Consider the following 18502-nt stretch of genomic DNA (forward strand, 5'->3'; position numbering starts at 1 on the left):
ATGTTTTTTAAATTCGTGACAAATATTTGGTTACAGTATTTGTCTCTGCATTATATTTTTCTTTTTTTTTTTAAAGATTTTATTTATTTATTTGACAGACAGAGATCACAAGTAGACAGAGAGTCAGGCAGAGAGAGAGAGGGAAGCAGGCTTCCTGCTGAGCAGAGAGCCCGATGTGGGACTCGATCCCAGGACCCTGAGATCAAGACCTGAGCCGAAGGCAGTGGCTTAACCCATTGAGCCACCCAGGCGCCCCTATATTTTTCTTTAATTGGTAAGTTTCATGGCTCTTTGATACATTTTTTTTTCTTATAGTATCTTTGGTTTGTGTAATGCTGGGTCCCATTTTAATGCTCACAACTGAAAGAGTTGGCTTTTCCTAGACTATAATCTGAAGTAGGTGTCTGGGTTGGGATAGAGGGTAGCATTCTTCTGAGATTTATAATCCAAAATCCTTCTCCTTCTCTGCTGTCAAAAGAATGATGGTTGCCAATGCTATTTGTTTATGTATTTATTTTGGGGACCTTCTCCTCTGCTTCTCTGATCCCAAATGGATTTGAAAGGTTTTCTTCAGGGCACCTGGGTGGTTCAGTTGGTTAAGCAACTGCCTTTGGCTTAGGTCATGATCCTGTAGTCCTGGGATCGAGTCCCACATCGGGTTCCCTGCTTGGCGAGGAATCTGGTTCTCCCTCTGACCTCTCCCCCATGCACCTCTCTCAAATAAATAAATAAAATTTTAAAAAAACAAAGTTTTCTTCTATGAACTCTTACCCCCATTTTTGCAAACAGGAAATAAAAATTTGCCCTCTGTGGGATCTTCCTCACCAGAAACATTTTTTTCTGATATTTTCTTAAATTCATTATTTATCTCTCTCATCACACATGATGATTTATCTCTTCCCTTCCTCCCACATGAAGTATGCCTTATCTTAGCTAACTTTTTTTTAAAACAATATCCTCAAGGTCTATCCAGGTTGTCACAAAATGCAAGATTTCCTTCTTTTTTATGTCTGAGTAGTATTTCATTGTGTATCTATATAACAGTTTGTTTATCCATTCATCCATGGATGGACACTTAGGTTCTTTTCATCCCTTAGCTATTGTAAATATTGCAAGAAACATAGGGGTGCATGTGCATCTTCATATTAGTGTTTTTGTTTTCTTCAGATAATTATTCAGTAGTGGAATAGTGGAATCATATGGTAGTTCTACTTTTAATTTTTGAGGAAACTCCACACTGTTTTCCATCGTGGCTACACCAACTTATATTCCCAGCAACAGTGCAGGAGGGCTTCTTTCTCTCCACATCCTTGCCAACACTTGTTATTTCTTGTCGTTTTGGTGATAGCCATTCTGTTATATATGAGTTGTTGGCTCGTTTTTGATGGGCACTTTTTCTCCTAATTTTATAGTAAATAAAATTCATATTATGTTTGTATGATTTTAGAATAAAAAGAAGAAAGACACGTACATGCCTGAAATCATTTTAACTTTTGAGATTTAGTACTTCTTAGGTAGCAAGGAACTAAAATAGACTAGGAAGAGGAGGGCGTTTTCTGGACTCTTCCTGTACTTCTTTTAAAGACAAGGTTATCTTATGTTTCATTCTGTTGCAAAAACAAAGATCCAGTAACATGTCTAAAGGGGAAGACACGAGGAAACTCCTCACTGACTCAGGATGTGTGTGTGTGTGTGTGTGTGTGTAAATTACTTCTGGAAACATGAGGAATGTTTGTATGAAAGTCTAATATCCAACATATTTCAAATCATGCCTACAAATTCTATTCAAATCATTACTTGCATGCATACCTCTGAAGTACACCATGGCTATGGAAGAGGGAAAATTTCTGAATATAAAGAAAGCTACTAATAAATCTGAGTGGGCGAGCTATGAATGTGTAGTTGGGGTTAGTTAGACAAATGGCCAAGATTGGTTTGTGCCTTTTTTATTTTTTAAAGATTTTATTTATTTATTTTTGTGTGTGTGAGAGAGAGAGAGAGAGAGAGAGAGAAGAGTATACAAGCAGGGGGAGGGGCAGAGAGAGAAGCAGCCTCCCCACTGAGCAGGGAGCCCCATGTGGGGCTCCACCCCAGGACCCAGGACCCTGGGATCATGACCTGAGCCAAAGCAGACACTTAACCAACTGAGCCACCCAGGCGCCCCGGTTTATGGTTAATAGAGAAGAGGTTAAGAGTTTATTCTCCATGTGTACTAGTTGGCTTTATTTTGGCCACAGCCTGGCTTAACTTCAGCTGGCATTTACAGATGAAGATCTTGGCTCAGGAAAAATGTACTTTACTTATTAAAAAATAAAACATGAGGTAAATAAAAATTAAAAAACACATTTCATCTGGATAGCGAATGAAGCATTACTAACTTTACTTAGAATAGACGACTCAGGTACATCTTATATACCACTTAGGTACTACTTAGGCCTATCTTTGCTCCTTCTTTTTCTCCTTTTACATTCTTAACATTTCTTTACTGGTTGAATGAACTGTGATGGAAATCGTGATAGAAAAAATCCAGACTGATCAGACTGTAATCCTGTATTTATCATGTTATCTTCCAGTTAAGTTGCAATATGTGTGCTTTGCATGTGTGATAACATACATGTTTTTGCACATTCTTTTCTTCTTTTATCTGTCCATTAGAGTTTATCATTTCTAATGAGTGTATTGAACATCTCTATAATTATATGAACTTTCAAAGTACTTCATTTTAGAGGGAGCCAGTAGACTGATGGGAAGGCAGAACTCTTTTTTACCTATGTAAATATCTTTTATTGTAGACAGTTCCAAAAAAACTTTTTTTCTGTTAAATAACTAGGTGTTTTTCTTTTCCTGGAGAATATCAGCTTGGATCATTAGACACAAGGATTTTCACATTTTCTATTTAAAATATTCATCATATGTAAGATGTGAATGGTCACAGTTTCTCCACATATACAAAAATAACATTTTTACTCTAATTATTCAGTAAGAAAGAACTCTTTTGCAAGACACAGGAAATGTACATTTAGATATAAACTGTTTACCACGGTTTCAACGTTAAAGGTATAGAGGAATACTGTATATTTTAAACTCTTACCCATTTATATTCTCCTTTCACATTTAGCTCACTCATTTCTTTGGCCTTCGTGTTGGGTGTGACAGTGTATTAGCCAAGCTGTCTCGGGTGCTCAGGCATTTTATCAGTTCCACAAGACAGATGCTAAACAGCAGAGTCTAAATTGAAATCTCTGATGACTCTCTGGAGACGGGTTGATAGCAGGAATCACACTCAAGCACTTAAATATGTGGCCTTTTCCCATATTTAACTGCAAGGAGAGAACAGCTTTTGAGTAAACATTTTTAGCCTTCAACTGTCAAGATTTCTTTTTTATCATTTGATTATTGCATCTCGTTTTGTTAGGAAAGGCTATCAATCTCCTTTTTTCCCCCCACAGTGGAGAATTTGAACGACCACCAATGCCTATTACTTTAAACAAAACAATTTAGAGAAGCTGTGTAGTCCAATATTGCTTTCAGAACTATTTTAGGCTACAGAGACAACATTTTGAAATAAAATCTTAGTGCCAAGTGTGTTCCAGTTCAGTTGTAAATTTAAAATGACATAACCATAATATTCTCAGCAATCTTCGGTACTTCCTTATTTCATACAGTTGTTGCAGAAGCATTTTTATATCAAGTTATTGGATCGTAGCCTAAAGGAAGTCTTGAATCTCTGAAACTGAGGTCATTATAAAGGTGATAGAGCTGAGAAAAACAAGCCTTGGAATGTAAACAGGGATATCTTTCCGTAGCCTCTGTAGGTTCCAACAGGGAGTTGTGCTTTTTGAGATTCCACTTAGCTCTACAATTGGGTGGATTCTCTGATAATATTGTTTGTCCTCAGTATTTGTCGAATTAATAAATACAGATGTTAGGTTATAAAAGTATAGAAAGGATCTCAGAGGTCAACCAGTGTAATTTTTTATTTTGACCCACAAGAAAGCTGAGGCTCCAAATTGTGTGATCACTTGCCCATGATGTATGGGAACTAACTCATCGGCACCATGCTCATGCTTACTTCTGTACTGAATGTATCTTCACAAGCTACCTTAGATCCTTTTGAGAACAAGGCAGGACATAATTTATTGTCAAGAAGAGTCAAGTCTACTAAAGTCTTCTAGAGTTTTTGGATTGAAATATTTGTCATTTCATTCCGTATTACTACCTTCATTAACACTGGACCCTCACTCTACCTGTGTGAAAAACTACACTATACGTTTCTTGGGTTTTTGGTTTGTTTGTTTTTTTTTTTTTTTTTGCGGGGGGGAATGTAATCATCATACGACAGTGCTAATTTAATTCTAACATATTATAACATCCATAATACTAATTTTAGTTTTTATTTATTCTAATCATATTTAAACTAGTCTCTATAAGCACTTTAGACTAATCTAAGTTATTTCATTTTAAGTGTCACACAAAGCCTTAGATTTTAAGCAAAATTTTCTCATTTATCCAAGTAAATTTCAGAAGAGAAAATGTGGGTTTTAATGTAGAAGTTTTACATAAAAAGAAAATATGTATTGGTCTCATCAGTAATGAACTGGTGGTCATAAGACTGACAATATTGATAGTTACTTAGACCTAAGATATGTACAGAAAATACAGGCAGTTGGTTCTTACTTAATCATTAATAAATACAAAAGTTGTAGATACCCAAATCTGTGATACAGCAACCATAATTATCTGAAAATTATTTCTAATTGAAATTGTACAGAATTCAAGTTTATAGGAAATTAAAATATATTTCTGCCTGGCTTCACTGAAAAGTATAGGTATTTTGCAAAGCTAAATAACATTTTCTAATGAAAGAAATACTGTCTTAAAACTGAAATGTTTTATCATCTGAGTGCACAGAATTCTATATTTCTGTGGCATTTCTGTGGCATATCACCTGCTTATTTCTATAGAAGAGTCTAGGGAATATTCTCATCTCTTTTCCTAAATGATATATGTCTTAAAGATAATATATTTGACTTACCGCTTTGTCACCAATAATACCAAGCCTAGTGACTTGTAAATATTATATATTCAATGTATTTTTCAATGAGTGAATGACATAGGCAGGATCTATTTTAGAGACAATTTCTTAACTCTATTTCTAAGAAATATTTTAGTGTATGTGACCATAGGTCCTTGAATTCAGGTTTATGAGTTTTTAACACTGAAAAACCTATACTTCTCATGTTTCTCTGGCTATTTTAGATAAGTGTATTAGTCATAAATATATATTTTATTCTAAGATCTATTCCAGTTCCATAAGTGATTCATTTATGAATTCCAGTATTATAGCCCATTAATGTTTTTTTTTTCTGTCTCCATTTCCAATCACAATTAACTTTGCCCAACTTTAACAATTCTACCATACTAGCAACTCAGATTATAACAGTTCATGGGGAAGGATGGTTCCCAAAGACTACATCTGGTTTCATATTCCTCATTCATCCCTCAATGCACTACAATCTGCTTTCCATCCCATCATGCCAGTATAGCATTTTAGTTTTCAGAGAACTTTAAACCCTCTTCTTAATTGGCCCACTTGTATCATTAAAAAACGTGTTCCTCTCATTCATTGATTTCTATACCATCCCTACCCCATTTTCTTGCCACCATTCTGACTCTTCTTCTTAGTCTCCCACAGAATCCATTTATTATTAAGTCTTCAGGAAGTGTTTCAAGTTCTCAGCCTTTTTCTCACCGAATTCTTACTTTCCCTTTGGAAAGATTTACCAATTCCCATTGATTTAACCCACACCTTGACTACAGGCAAACTTTATCAACAGCACAGATCTCCCTGATAATCGCAATATAGATTGTTCTGGTGGTCTACTGTTAGTTTGTCTTTTAGGCATTCAAAGCCTAATGTGAAGAGAACTCCAAGGTTGGGATATGGCCTGTCAGAAAAGTCTCTTGAGAATTAGAGAGGTTTGTGGTCATGAAGGTGATTCATGGTTATTCCGGAGAAAAAAGGAGGGAAAGGAATGGAGTGATGGAGAATAAGAGGTTGGTGGAACAGGAAAGTCATGGAGCCCAAAGAGAGCAGGCCATATTTGAGAATGGCCAGTATGTGGGCATAATTGGTGAAGGAACCTGTGGAGAAGTAACCAGAGGCATCACTGTCAGCTTCCAAATGCCTGCACGGTGGGAATGCACGTCAGTGGGAAATCATCTGTGGATTTTAAGTAGATGAAGGATATGATTTAGTCAATATTCATTGTGCACAGCAGTCACAATATCCTGATGGAGGAATGATATAAAGAAACTCAAAGCCGGAGACAAAAAGAGCAAGTAAAGAAAAAAACAAACTTTCCTACCAAAAAAAAAAAATATATATATATATATATATATGCATGATATTTTAAAATGCTAAATAAGTAAAAATGGAAGACAAAAAAGGTGAGGAGATATTTACAATAAATGCAAGCAATGGTTGATATATGTTGATAGAAAACATTCATACAAATTGATATATTTTTTTTATTTTATTTTTTATAAACATATAATATATTTTTATCCCCAGGGGTACAGGTCTGTGAATCGCCAGGTTTACACACTTCACAGCACTCACCATAGCACATACCCTCCCCAATGTCCATAACCCCACCTCCCCTCTCCCAACCCCCCTCCCCCCATCAACCCTCAGTTTGTTTTGTGAGATTAAGAGTCACTTATGGTTTGTCTCCCTCCCAATCCCATCTTGTTTCATTTACTCTTCTCCTACCCCCTTAACCCCCCATGTTGCATCTCCTCTCCCTCATATCAGGGAGATCATATGATAGTTGTCTTTCTCCGATTGACTTATTTCGCTAAGCATGATACCCTCTAGTTCCATCCACGTGGTCGCAAATGGCAAGATTTCATTTCTTTTGATGGCTGCATAGTATTCCATTGTGTATATATACCACATCTTCTTTATCCATTCGTCTGTTGATGGACATCTAGGTTCTTTCCATAGTTTGGCTATTGTAGACATTGCTGCTATAAACATTCGGGTGCACGTGCCCCTTCGGATCACTACGTTTGTATCTTTAGGGTAAATACCCAGCAGTGCAATTGCTGGGTCATAGGATAGTTCTATTTTCAACATTTTGAGGAACCTCCATGCTGTTTTCCAGAGTGGTTGCACCAGCTTGCATTCCCACCAACAGTGTAGGAGGGTTCCCCTTTCTCCGCATCCTCGCCAGCATCTGTCATTTCCTGACTTGTTAATTTTAGCCATTCTGACTGGTGTGAGGTGGTATCTCATTGTGGTTTTGATTTGTATTTCCCTGATGCCGAGTGATATGGAGCACTTTTTCATGTGTCTGTTGGTCATCTGGATGTCTTCTTTGCAGAAATGTCTGTTCATGTCTTCTGCCCATTTCTTGCTTGGATTATTTGTTCTTTGGGTGTTGAGTTTGCTAAGTTCTTTATAGATTCTGGACACTAGCCCTTTATCTGATATGTCGTTTGCAAATATCTTCTCCCATTCTGTCAGTTGTCTTTTGGTTTTGTTAACGGTTTCCTTTGCTGTGCAAAAGCTTTTGATTTTGATAAAATCCCAATAGTTCATTTTTGCCCTTGCTTCCCTTGCCTTTGGCGATGTTCCTAGGAAGATGTTGCTGCGGCTGAGGTCGAAGAGGTTGCTGCCTGTGTTCTCCTCAAGGATGTTGATGGATTCCTTTCTCACATTGAGGTCCTTCATCCATTTTGAGTCTATTTTCGTGTGTGGTGTAAGGAAATGATCCTATTTCATTTTTCTGCACTTGGCTGTCCAATTTTCCCAACACCATTTATTGAAGAGGCTGTCTTTTTTCCATTGGACATTCATTCCTGCTTTGTCGAAGATTAGTTGACCATAGAGTTGAGGGTCTATTTCTGGGCTCTCTATTCTGTTCCATTGATCTATGTGTCTGTTTTTGTGCCAGTACCATGCTGTCTTGATGATGACAGCTTTGTAATAGAGCTTGAAGTCTGGAATTGTGATGCCACCAACTTTGGCTTTCTTTTTCAATATTCCTTTGGCTATTTGAGGTCTTTTCTGGTTCCATATAAATTTTAGGATTATTTGTTCCATTTCTTTGAAAAAAATGGATGGTACTTTGATAGGAATTGCATTAAATGTGTAGATTGCTTTAGGTAGCATAGACATTTTCACAATATTTGTTCTTCCAATCCATGAGCATGGAACATTTTTCCATTTCTTTGTGTCTTCCTCAATTTCTTTCATGAGTACTTTATAGTTTTCTGTGTGTAGATTCTTAGCCTCTTTGGTTAGGTTTATTCCTAGGTATCTTATAGTTTTGGGTGCAATTGTAAATGGGATTGACTCCTTAATTTCTCTTTCTTCTGTCTTGTTGTTGGTGTAGAGAAATGCAACTGATTTCTGTGCATTGATTTTATATCCTGACACTTTACTGAATTCCTGTACAAGTTCTAGCAGTTTTGGAGTGGAGTCTTTTGGGTTTTCCACATATAGTATCATATCATCTGCGAAGAGTGATAGTTTGACTTCTTCTTTGCCGATTTGGATGCCTTTAATTTCTTTTTGTTGTCTGATTGCTGAGGCTAGGACTTCTAGTACTATGTTGAATAGCAGTGGTGATAACGGACATCCCTGCCGTGTTCCTGACCTTAGCAGAAAAGCTTTCAGTCTTTCTCCATTGAGAATGATATTTGCGGTGGGTTTTTCATAGATGGCTTTGTTAAGATTGAGGTATGTGCCCTCTATCCCTACATTTAAAGAGTTTTGATCAGGAAGGGCTGCTGTACTTTGTCAAATGCTTTTTCAGCATCTATGGAGAGTATCATATGGTTCTTGTTCTTTTATTAATGTGTTGTATCACATTGATTGATTTGCGGATGTTGAACCAACCTTGCAGCCCTGGAATAAATCCCACTTGGTCGTGGTGAATAATCCTTTTCATGTACTGTTGAATCCTATTGGCTAGTATTTTGGTGAGAATTTTTGCATCTGTGTTCATCAAGGATATTGGTCTGTAGTTCTCTTTTTTGATGGGATCCTTGTCTGGTTTTGGGATTAAGGTGATGCTGGACTCATAAAATGAGTTTGGAAGTTTTCCTTCCATTTCTATTTTTTGGAACAGTTTCAGGAGAATAGGAATTAGTTCTTCTTTAAATGTTTGGTAGAATTCCCCCGGGAAGCCATCTGGCCCTGGGCTTTTGTTTGTTTGGAGATTTTTGATGACTGTTTCAATCTCCTCATTGGTTATGGGTCTGTTCAGGCTTTCTATTTCTTTCTGGTTCAGTTACAAATTGATATTAATATAGAAAAGACATGAACATATTTTCACAAATGTATGCATATAGCATTTATACTAAAGTAAGAAAATATTCATCCTCATTTGTTAAACATAGTAATCCAAATTGAACAATAGGAAGATGTTATGGACTGAATGTTTATGTTCTGCAAACTTCCTATGTTTGAGCACTAACCCCAAGTGTGATGTGTTTGGAGGTGGGGCCTTTGGGATTAGGTTTATGAGATGGCCCCTAAGAGTATGGCCTCTGTGACATGATTAATGTCCTGAGAGAGGAGGAAGAGAGACCAGACCTCTCTGGAGCACTCTCTGGGACATGAGGACACAGTGAGAGCCAACAGTCTGCAAGCTAGGTAGAGGGTTCTCAGCAGAACCTGATCATGCTGCCATCTTCCTTGTGGATGTCCAGCCTTTAGAAATGTGAGAAAATAAATATATGTCATTTAAATCATCCTATCTATGGTATTTTGGTATAGCAGTCCAGGCATACTAAGACAGAAAATCTGTTCTCTTTAATCAGCAAATAATTTTATCAAGATTCATAAAATATAAATTTTGATTAATTTTGTTATCTCATATGAGGGACTCTGTCTGAAGGGTATTATTTAAAATGGGGGAAATGTGATATGCCTGAGATGTTTATAATAATGTGATTACAAAATGCAAAAAAATTCAGAAATAATATAAATTTCAAATATAATTGCAAATGGTGGAATATTGCTTAGCCACCAAAAGTGAACTTCTATTATCCATAGCAACATCAAAACTTATTACACTACGTGAAAAAGTACATTAAATGGAACAGACTTAAAAATGAAAAATTATGATATTTTTACATATGTTCTAAAAGGAAATAGCACAAAATTATTAATAGGTGGTAGAATTCAAAGTAATTTAATATGATTTCCCTCCATCTCATAATTTATTTTTTATGTAACTTAAACAAATTGGTTATTTGCATCTTTATTATCAGAAGCCTATTTCATCTCTGCCTCTGGATGTCTTCAATTAGTCATGTGCCGTAGATAATTCCCCTCTAGGTTTTTGCCCAAACCCAGCTAGCTAGCATAGTGACTAAGGACATGTACTGCAGCGCAGAAACGCTGGGGGTCTCTTTTCTATTAATAACTCTGTGATTTCCGACAGTTTTTTGAGGCTATTAAAACTTAGATTTTCTTGTCCATAAGGATCATTTCATGTGGGTTTTGTCGAAAACTGAAATCAATAATGCCTATAAAACAATGAATAGTTCATTAGGGGATATGGTTGTTGTTCCTGATGGCATCCTAATTTAAAGCCTTTGCCATCTTGTGCTTGAACTACTGCAGTAAAGTTCAGACTGATTATCTTGACTCCAGGCCATCCCTTTAGATCCCAACGGAATAAGCTTCCTAAAATAGGTTACCCACTTCCCTTGGATGTTTTCCCTGACACTATTACCTGTAGGGCCTGATTGTTAAGGACTCCACAGTATGTCTATATATGTTGAACCTTTGTTGAAATATATATATTTTACCATATAAGGCATTGTTAGCTATTACTAACAAAAACATGACTATCATAATGTTTTTTTATATTATTAAAGTTTCTTATACAAACGTTACCTAATACAAGCTAACTTTTGTTAACATGAGGTGCCCCATCTACTAATACAATCAGATTTACCAATTTGTAGTACTTTTGCAAGCATTTTCTTGTTCATCTGCTAACTGTAGATAATGCAAAATTTCTGATGTTTAGAGCAATTACGATTGGCAAGTGGGGCAGACACTGAATTCCAGTCCTACTTACTCAGAAGTGTAGGCTGATGGCAATAAATTTGCCAGTCCTGGGGCTAATATTCAAGTGCCTCAGTAGCTGGGAGATAGGACAACTCTTGCCCACCAACTGCTTAACCACAGCGCTTTCAATGAATCCACATTCCGGGTTAAAGCTGATGAAAACAAGAGGTGCACCTGGAGGGCTGATTGGTTAAGCATCTGACCTTGGCTCAGGTCCTGATTCCAGGGTCCTGGGATCAAACTCAGAGAGCTCCCTGCTCCCTTCTCCCTCCCCCTCTGACACCCCCCTGCTTGTGCTCTCTCGCGGTGCTCTTTCTCTCAAATAAATGATAAATAAATTTTTTTTAAGCTGATGAAGATAAGAAATTAATATCGTTGCTTCTTATTGTTTCAATGTAAGATGGCTAAACAGACAAGTAGAATAACACAGTATAGATTTCCCACTTGAAGTAAAGATTTTTTTTTAAAGCAGCTTCAGTTTATGCTAAAAAATAAAACTGTTGAAAAGAAAACTTTCAACTATAAGAAGAATTTTAGAGAACCTTAAAATTCTTTCCTACTAATTATTATTAGTTTTTGTGACCGTACGTAGAGCCTGTGGTCTATGTCCTAAATCCATTCCAGCATTCAATAAGTGTAAGCATATAAAGTACTCTGTCATTTACAGTCACTTCAAAGTGCATTCAATATCTTGGTTCCCAAGTGCATTAGATTTTATTAAAAGCATTCTGCTGCAACACCCATTCTTCCTAATTGGTTTATGGACAGCCCCCACCATTCAGACAAACTGTAATTGCATTTTCCCACAAATCTAGTTTGATTTATGGTTCCTTATTTGTTCTATATTATTTATAATGAGTTGGGGTAAAATTCTTAAGACATTAAGTAAAATGTACAGTAGTCCTTTGATAAATATGGGATGTACACAAGGATTCTTAACAATATTTTGCTAATTTTTAACTTTGTTTAGTCAGGCTATGTCCATCTGTGTGATTTCCAGTAGTAATTACCTTTCCAGAGATTGTTATTTACTTGATTTTTCATGTACATACTTCTAGAATCACTTGGAATGTTAGAATGGATCATGTGTAGAATATTAAAAATATTTTAGCCTTCTATTAGGCTTAAGTAGGTATATATGTATTTGGAACAGAAAAAATATTATCCAGGAGCAGTGACAGAGCAGCTGCGTACAATTAGGTAATGCCCGTGTTGCACTGCAGGCTTGACTAGTCAAATTTCAGATTCAGATTTGAGATGCCGGGAGTTAATTTGTAATGTGTCTATAGGAGAATCCAAAAAATAGTGTTTTTAAGTGAGCAAATGGCAGAAATATAAGAACAGAGGTTAACAAACACTGAAGAAAGAATTTCCACACTGTTGGGTGATTACATAGCAAACTAAGTGAAGACTTTCCATGGAACTGTAGGCATGGAATCATTTCTGTAGCGAGTCCATGAAAATTTATGGGAAGAAAGAGGAAGTATACATGATCTATAAACTGTTTATAAAAAGCCCCTTACGTTTCTTAGAGAGAAATATGTTTATTCTTTGAAAAGTTTGGATGATTAGAATTTTGAATTCAGAATCAGAAAGAATGGAATATATTTAGAATAGGAGACAAAAGGAAAAAGAGAAATTGATTTTAAGATAAATACAAAGTAAGGGAAAAAGATGGATACTCTCTAGCAAAATTTTGGTCAGTTAAACAAATGGGAGACTTGCTGTCAAAGCATAAATAATAACTTGGCATCTAGAAGAATGGAAAGGATGGTTAGCAGATGATAAGCAGATAAAAGATCTAAATGATGGTTGTAGCTGAATGTTTTGAATGAGGAATTGAGCCTTTCATCCTTACTGGACCAGCAAAGAGATCCTCAGCACCCACAGTGGGGATAGCTTGGACTCTTACCCTAGCCAGCTGTGCTAAGCTCTTATGCCTTTCTGTTGGGGAGCCCTCAGAGAATGCCTCCTTGAGGGACAGGAATGTTATTATTGCCCAGCAGTAATGAGGCCACCCGCTTCCGTGGTGTCCCTGTGGAAAGCAGTCAAGGCGTGCTCCTTCTCCAACCTGTCCAGGAGGTGTCACTGGAGGCCTAGTGGTATTGAAGCCCCCACTTTCACCCATGATCCATGAGAAACTCCCTCTGCGGAGTCAACAGAGGCCAGGTGGGCCTCCAGGATTTCAATCCCAGCCTGACTATAACGTGCTCGTAACCCTTCCCCACATCTCTGCCAGACACATATTGGAATAAACCAGCTAAAACAGAAGGTAGAAGGTCTGAGTCTCACAATCACCAATGTCCAGGTTTCAACAGAAAATCAGTCATCACACAAGAATCAGGAAGATCAAAAAGCAAATGAAAAAAGACGATCAGTAGATGTCAGCCTTACCCTCTAGACCCTGGCAACCACCAATCTGATCTCTGTTTCTGTGAGTTCAGTTCTTTTAGATTTCTCATATAAGTGAGATCACATAGTACTTGTCTTTTTGTCTCATTTACTTATTCACTTAGCATAATGCCTTCAAGCTTCATCCATCTTGTCACAAAAGGCAAGATTTCATTCTTTTTTTATGGCTGAGTATTTCATTATATAGTTATATGTATGTATGTATGTATATTATCTATACATATATTTATACATATATATTTTCTTTATTTAATATTTATTTTTTTAAAAAACACCAAAAATGAGGTATCTACTGACTAGCGATCAGTATTGCACAGTAATACAATATACATACACGTATACACATATATTGTGTATATATGTATATACACAATATACATACATGTATACACTACATTCTGTACACTAGAATGTAGTACACATTCTACTCTGTAGAATACACATTCTACAGAGAATACACGTATTCTCTGTAACTTTCTGTAAGTATGTATGATGCTGGTTTAATTTGGCTAAGTTTTCTTTTCTTTCTTGTACACCACTTTTTGGGTGGTCTACATTTTTGGATTATGTATAACACCATTTTGTTAAAATGGTGATGCAATGGTAGATTGTAATTTTTTTTTTTTGTATATAACTTGTTGGCAAAATAGAAAGTTGTCAATTCTTTATCAATTTCCAAAAATGTGTTTCAAAATTTACCACTCCATAAGTTGCTAAAGTCCTGGAGTGCCATCTCTGTATTTTCTGTCATACTGATGTAGACGGGAATGTATATATAACATCCGGCTCAGAGCTCCGCACAAAGTAGTTATCATACACATATGGTTACTTAACAATCGAATGAATTTGTCTGAAAATGGTGGCTAATAATTCTAATATCGGAACAAGTTTCAAATATTTTGTAAGTAAGAGCCAGTCTTGCTTCCCCACTACCCAGTATCACATCAATTATTTATGTAATTACATAATATGTAATATTATATAATTGATTATGTAATAATTATGTGATTACATATACTGGGAATAATGTTCTATGTAGTGAAGGAAATTCTAAACTCAGGGGCACATGGGTGGCTCAGTCAGTTAAGTGTCCAACTTCTGATTTCGGCTCAGGTCATATTCTAGATAGTGTCTATCTAGACTAGAGATAGAGCCATTCGTGGGACTCAGGGCTCAGCAGGGAGTCGGCTTGAGATTCTCTCTCTCCTTCTCTCCCTTTGCCCCTCCCCACAACCTTGCATGAGTGTGGGCATATGTGGTCTCTCTCTCTCTAAAAAAAATTAAAAAATTAAAAAATTAACTCTAATAATTTGTGTTACCTCACTATTCACCTCTAGCTTAATATTTAATCATCTCAATATTTTAATATCCCACTCAGTTCTTAGTATTAGCTTTTCTATGTGTGCTGATAAAATGTATTTATCATATTTGTTATACTAGATGTATTTTACATATTTCTTTATTGAAATTCAAATTTTTTACATGGATATTAAAAATTAACATGATATCAAGTAACTTAAAATACTAAGATATTACATAACTTATTTGCTATTTTGTCCATATTAAGAATTAACAAGATAATCTGTTTTTATTAAACTAGTAAATATCTAGTATTTACTTTTTTTTCAGAGAAAGGTAACCAGTGGTCTATAATTTTCAAAATAGTTCACTATCACTTTCAATTTTGTAACCTAATGAATTAATAAACAATGCAGATTTAAAAGATTCTTAAAATGAATAACTCAATATAAAATGTTTCTTCTTTGGGGTGCTTGGGTGACTCAGTTAAGGGTCTGCTTTCAGCTCAGGTCATGACCCTGGGGTCCTGGGATTGAGCCCGTGTCAGGCTCCCTGCTCGGTGGGGATCTGCTTGAGATTCTCTCTCCCTCCCTCTCTGCCCCTCCTGCTCTGCTTATGCTCAGTCTCTCTCTCTCAAATAAATAAATAAAATCTTAAAAAAAAAAAAAGAAATGTTTCTTCTTTGATAAAAATCTCAGTTGAGGGTGGCAGAATCTCATGTAATCTAATGGTACTTTCTCATAAATTCATAATATCGAAGGTGTGCTATACTTGCACATTTTCTTTTTAAATTATCTTATTTGTTATGGCTTAATTTTATGTAACTTTTTTATATTTTGTTAATATTCACAACAGAACATTTTTTACATTTTATGTATATAGAAAGACTTAAAGGACATATTCTATTTTTTAATAATTGTTTTAGAGAGTGCGAGCAGGGGGAGGGTGCAGAGGGAGAGAGAGGACCCCTAGCAGATTGGGTGCTGAGCAGAGCCTGACGTGGGGTTCAATCCCATAACCCTGAGATCACAACCTGAGCCGAAATCAAGAATCAGATGCTTAAACGACCGTGCCGTCCGGGTGCCCCTAAAGGATGTATTTTAAATCTATTCCTTCAGTATTCCACAAAGTATATCAGACCTGAGGTTAGAATTAGCAATTATTAAAAATGTTAAAAGTTTTAACATTCTGAACTTAAAGTCCTCTATTAAATATTTTACTTAAACAAAAGTTTAGACTTTTTTTCCTTATCATGTGATATTTTTAAAGTGACTTTTTCTAAGAATGCTATCTAAAGTAGCTTGAAATAAAGTAAACCCTTAATGGTTATAAAATAATTATCTTCTTTTAATGTTGTATTAGTGAAGTTACTGTTGTGCATCATTAAACAATTTGGTTTTTATCTTCCAGAACATTTCATATAAACTAAAACTTAAGAAAAGTCTTTTTACTGTGCATTTTTGGTTATTTTTCAAGACCTGATTTCTTTTCTTTTTTTTTTTTTTTCTTTGAAGGTGAGAGGCCCTCCAGCTGCAGGAGCATTTAAAGAAAGACCAACCAAGCCCACAGCGTTTCGAAAATTTTATGAGCGAGGAGACTTCCCAATTGCCCTTGAGCATGATTCGAAAGGAAACAAAATAGCGTGGAAGGTAAGTCAGGGCACAGCCTGGAGCACCAGCTGGGCCGCTGGAGTGACATCTCCCAATGCCAAACAGACTTGGCCAAGTAGATAAACCGGAGTGATTTCTCGGCGAATGGAAGGTGGTGGGCAAGCTCTTAGAGAAAACCCCCTGTGTCGGCTGTCCAGCTTGACTAACAATTAAATTACAGCCTGCAAAAAAGAAAATGACAGAGTTGCTTTGCCTCCGAGAATCGTCTGCTGCCCAATTCATCTCTATTTTTATGAGAACCTGGCAGTGGTGCCTGTTTCAGGCAGTCCATCAAATGATGGAACTGGTTCCTGAATACGGAGAGCAACAGCCATTTATCTCCCCCAAATTTCACCTTCCTGCGGGACACTTCCAAATGGAAGCTTTAATTACCTAAATGGACGGGTCAAGATTGTTCCCTCCCTGGCAATGCAGAGTGGAATACAAAAGCAGGTTGCCTCTCGTGGTTGCACTCTCTGTCTGTCTGTGGCACGTGTCAGCGGCGGTGGCTGTCACACGTGCCCGGTTAGAGGCTGACCTCCACGCTGAAACCATTACGGCGCCGACATTTTCCTGACAAAAGGTTAATTGGCTTCAAAATAAATGTATTGCCTAATGACTCCATTCTAATGCGGCTGTGTTTCTTTCTAAAAGGCTCACCGATGGTATTTGTAAAAACTTGCCAGTCTCTTAACCGGAGAAGGCTTTTTCATTTAATTTGAAAAAACCAATGCTGATCTGTAACCGGCTTCTGCTATTTAATTATTTTTTGTTATCAAGGACCTTGCTTTGGGTGATATTTATCAGCTAAAAGGGCTTCTCTGCCTAAAGACAGAGCGGCACATGTGCGTGTCACAACAGGGTGAGGAACACAAGAGGTGCTTGCCAAATACCATCTCACTGATGCAATTGACCCATTTAACGAAAAAGTCCTACAGTAGCGTCTGAAGGTGAAGGTAGGAGTTGTTTGTACTTTGTGTAAATTCACATTACTAAATAAAATAAAATGGCCAAAGTAAAGAATTCACCGATGTAAACACTTAAGTTCATCAAAATTGACCTTTTCCTTCCTTTATGGAACAACTAAGAATTGTTTGCATTATTTCCAGTATGTCTTTAAATGTTTTCACAGAATTATCAAACATTTCCAAACCTTGAGTAGCCATAACGTATTCAGTTATCGAACGTAGAATTGCTACAGACTACTTGGTAATAGAAATCTGAAGGTGTTCCTTTTATTACATTTTGTCATAATGTTTTTAGGAGGATGAAGGACTGCACTATCTTGCTTTTAATCATTTCTATTAAAATGTGTATTTGTTATCTGACAATGTGCATACAATGAGGAAAAAGTTACAGCAAGTATGAGTCATTCAGATATTTTAGTCTTAATGTACGTATATATTCCCAAAATTTTACTGTGATTTTTGTGTTTGTTTACGTTTGATTAGGTACATGGATTTTGTGTTTATTTGTCTGTATACTGGCTCCACAGGGCAACACAGTGGAAGTTCTTTAAAATCCCAGTCCTTTGGAGTAAAAGGATATGCTGTAATTCTTTTTTAAAAAAGTTAGTAGATGTTGGTGGTTTAAGCAATAATAGTCCATGAAAATTATATCAATAAAAACTTTATAGATTTATTTTGACCTGCTCAAATAGTCTTATGAGTAACTTTTAGAGTTGTTGAGAGACTAGGAAAAAAATTCATCTTGAAAAGAATGAAAACATAGGATGAATCATTCATTTTGCTTTATCTTTGATAATCCAACAATCAGAAGGGATATAAACTACTTTTCCTTTTTATAGCTGTATTAATTCTTTTAAGTTACTATTGATGACAGTACCGATTCAGCAAGCTAAAAAGTCTGAATAAAAAGGAAGGACTTTATTTGCTGTCAGTGGTAGAATAATAGCATACGTATAAAGAAACGTCTTATCCTATCACCTGTAGGCTTCTGCCAACCACATTTCATTTGTATTACTCTAATATTAAAATGAAGATGTTAAAATTATTAAGGATAGGCTTGTAAGCAGTCTCTCAATATA

The 18502-nt window shown here is 36.2% G+C and overlaps 1 protein-coding gene across 3 annotated transcripts in view; it reads left to right on the forward strand.

Moving 5' to 3' along the window:
- The window catches only part of PACRG (parkin coregulated), a 496713-nt gene that overhangs the window by 64840 nt on the left and 413371 nt on the right, over positions 1-18502 (forward strand). For all 3 annotated transcript variants that reach the window (XM_032837252.1, XM_032837251.1, XM_032837253.1), the window contains exon 2: positions 16321-16455. In XM_032837252.1, the coding sequence (XP_032693143.1) occupies positions 16321-16455 (135 nt within the window). The remainder of the gene's footprint in view (positions 1-16320; positions 16456-18502) is intronic.

The sequence above is a fragment of the Lontra canadensis genome, unplaced genomic scaffold (assembly GCF_010015895.1).
Source record: "Lontra canadensis isolate GAN:19392208 unplaced genomic scaffold, GSC_riverotter_1.0 scaffold97, whole genome shotgun sequence".
Lineage (NCBI taxonomy): Eukaryota > Metazoa > Chordata > Mammalia > Carnivora > Mustelidae > Lontra > Lontra canadensis.